The sequence below is a fragment of the Amblyomma mixtum genome, chromosome 8 (assembly GCF_055824585.1).
Source record: "Amblyomma mixtum isolate Tamu chromosome 8, ASM5582458v1, whole genome shotgun sequence".
In the NCBI taxonomy this organism is placed as follows: Eukaryota; Metazoa; Arthropoda; class Arachnida; order Ixodida; family Ixodidae; genus Amblyomma; species Amblyomma mixtum.
In genome coordinates, this window is record NC_143019.1 from 108127147 (window position 1) to 108130367 (window position 3221).

The window sequence follows — 3221 nt, forward strand, 5'->3', positions numbered from 1 at the left end:
CTGTACAAGTCGTCAAAGTTTTTAATATGTTCATGCATTGTATGGCCTTTATTAAGATTATTTAACAGTCTTGGAATTACATTACACAACATTTGGATTCCATAGTTTGTTCGGGATGAGGGAACTTCCCAGAGTTCTGTGTGCCGTGTGTGATATGGGTGAATGTTGTGACCTATGTTTGCTAACTGCAAGAGGAAGTTACTTCGTTTCTTATCTTTCACTAGGGCCTTGCATAAACAGAAATCATAATAGTGTGCCATGTTTACTAAGTTAAGTTCTTTAAGAAGTGCAATAGATGAACATATTGGAGGTGAGTTTGTTATAATTCTTACAATTTTCTTTTGAACGCAACCAAGTTTAGCAATATTTTTACATGTACTATTTCCCCACACGAGAAAACAGTAACGTACAGTGGACATGAAAATGAAATCACAAATCTTCTCTCTTAAAGATAGGTATAATGCATGCAAGCACGAACAACCTATTCACGCACCATGAAATCACAAATCTTCTCTCTTAAAGATAGGTATAATGAATGCAAGCACAAACATTCTATTCACACAGTATGAGATCACAAATCTTCTCTCTTAAAGGTAGGTATAATGCATGCAAGCACGAACAATCTATTCACACACCATGCAATCACAAATCTTCTCTCTTAAAGATGGGTATAATGAATGCAAGCACAAACATTCTATTCACACAACATGAAATCACAAATCTTCTCTCTTAAAGGTAGGTATAATGCATGGAAGCACGAACAATCTATTCACACACCATGAAATCACAAATCTTCTCTCTTAAAGATAGGTATAATGAATGCAAGCACGAACAATCTATTCACATACCATGAAATCACAAATCTTCTCTCTTAAAGATAGGTATAATGAATGGAAGCACAAACATTCTATTCACACAACATGAAATCACAAATCTTCTCTCTTAAAAGTAGGTATAATGCATGCAAGCACAAACATTCTATTCACACAACATGAAACCACAAATCTTCTCTCTTAAAGGTAGGTATAATGTATGCTAGCACGAACAATCTATTCACACAACATGAGGTCAAGCGGTTCTACTTCTTAATAATTGGTGCCTGCATGTTCACAAGAGCAGCACAAACTGAAATTACTTTGTTCATGTGCGACACCAAGCTTAGAGGTACCCTGTTGCTGAGGATATGATAAATCTTCAACCTTTGGATGACTCTTTCTACGTGGATGCGTGCAGATGCAATCCGGTATGTCTTCTCCATATTCTGTTCTGACAGTTGAGCTCCTCCTGAATTGAAGGGAGGCATGAGCAGCACAGCACCTTTCCCCTCCACAGTTGTACGAATGCTTGGAAATCCTTTGTCGCTCAGAATTAAATCGCCTGGTTTTATAAGCTGCAAGAAGCCAGAGTTTTGAGTTATGAACGAGTCAGTGTGCCGCCCTCCGTACACCTTGGATACAAAACTTTTCATGCCGTTTGGAATTATTCCTATTAGGACCTTCAAAGTGTACCCGCCCTTGTAGTGAGAATACAGCATGTGCTGAGAATCAGGATTCGAGGGCATTTCTGTGCGGATCTCGGTGCAGTCTATTATTAGCGTGCAATTTGGATAGCTTTCTTTAAATGGGGCGGGCAAAGAAAGTTTGATTACTTCTCGTGATGGCATGAACACCCAATTCTTCAGAGCAACGCTTAGAATACCCAGTGTTTTCCTAAACACAGTTGATGCTGTCGTGGCTGTAATGCTGAACATTGCTCCCAAGGCACTGTACGTAATGCCAAGCCTTAGCTTGATGAGGAACAGGCAAAGCTTGTCTTCCCTTGAAATGGCATTGCATCTGTACTTTGGTGGAGGCAACAAGTTCAAAAGGAGGCAAAAAATTTGTAGTGTGACACCACACAAATCCTGCAGTGCCTCTTCTTTTTCCTTTAGGGACTCGAAGCCATGAAATCCACAGCTCCTCTTCCAATTTACATCCGTGCTCACAACCTTCAGGAGAGGACAAACAAGCAAGCATCAAGATGAAATGAAAATGAAAGTACAATAAGAGGGAATAACAAATGAAAAATAATACTCCCACTACTGCAATTAAACTTATTCATTCCAAAATAAAATCCATGTTGCCATGATATAAAAAAAAAGTTTGGTAGATTAGGAAATTAAAAATGTACTGTGTCAAACTCTAAGTGAATTGTAATAGGAGTTATTTGGTGTGTTACAAGCAAGACAACGTCGCAATGTAACTGATCAGTCCAACCTTGTGACACATATCTGTGTGCGCAACTTGAGTTGAGGCCTCGATGCCATTTGTTGCTGAAAGAAGTATGCTCAGCTTTCCTGAAGTCGCACATTCTTCTGTCTGGCATGACTGAAAAAATGAAAGAAAATGGGGCACAGTGTTTAGTCGAATCTATCACAGCATGGGTCAGTTGAAAGAACATTAATGCAAATAAATAGTGATTGCACTGGTCCCACCGCTGTTTGCATTCCCCTATAATTAAAGGATGGTCTTACAGCATCGCTCTTTGCAGTGTGTTGGCCATCTTCTCTTGAGCCGCTTGCGTGCACTAAAGGATATGAAGTGTTGACGCTGTTGCATAAAAGACTTGTGCTTGTTTCCAGAGCGGCTTCACTGAAATCCATTGTATTCTGATCAGCCTCTAGCTTGTCTGAAGGGGACGTTTCTGACAACTGTGTCGTTGCTACATCAGCTGTGGTTTGTGATGGATGTACAGCTGCTGCGGCGCTGGCGTCCGATCCTAACATGGATGGGCGATGCCCACACTGTGGGGAGACCTGTGATATCTTCCACATGGTGTGGGCATGTACTCAAAATCCCCACCTCCCCCCTTCCCCTACCCCTTCCAGAGAGGCATGGGAGACTGCCCTTCTCAACTGCTCCTCGCTTGAGTCCCAAAGGGCTCTGGTGAAACGGGCTAGAGACGGGGCATTGTCATGCGGTGTCCCGGACTAGGGACGCCGACCATGTAGCGTGGCCACTCTGTGGCTCCCAAACTCTATTTTAGAAATTAAAAGTTTTCACCACCACCACCACCACCCAAACTTGAGCTTGGGTTCCCTATACGGCGTCTTCGTTCACTCCCATGTTCTTCTCTTCCCTTAAGGCGAGGTTCAGGTGTCGGCTGAGATATGCGAGAGAGATAGAATTACTTTCCTCAAAAACCAATTTACCGTCGAGCAAGGCGTAGAGCCGAATTGGCAA

The 3221-nt window shown here is 41.9% G+C and overlaps 1 protein-coding gene across 1 annotated transcript; it reads right to left on the minus strand.

Annotated features, from left to right (window-relative positions):
- LOC149333840 (uncharacterized) lies at positions 1-2815 on the minus strand. The gene is made up of 3 exons (XM_089556124.1): positions 2513-2815; positions 2256-2366; positions 1-1987 (listed from the first exon to the last, which is right to left on the minus strand). The coding sequence occupies exons 1-3, from the start codon at positions 2810-2812 to the stop codon at positions 1079-1081; spliced, it is 1320 nt and encodes a 439-aa protein (XP_089412250.1). The 5' UTR covers positions 2813-2815; the 3' UTR covers positions 1-1078.
- Positions 2816-3221: the final 406 nt, after the last annotated feature.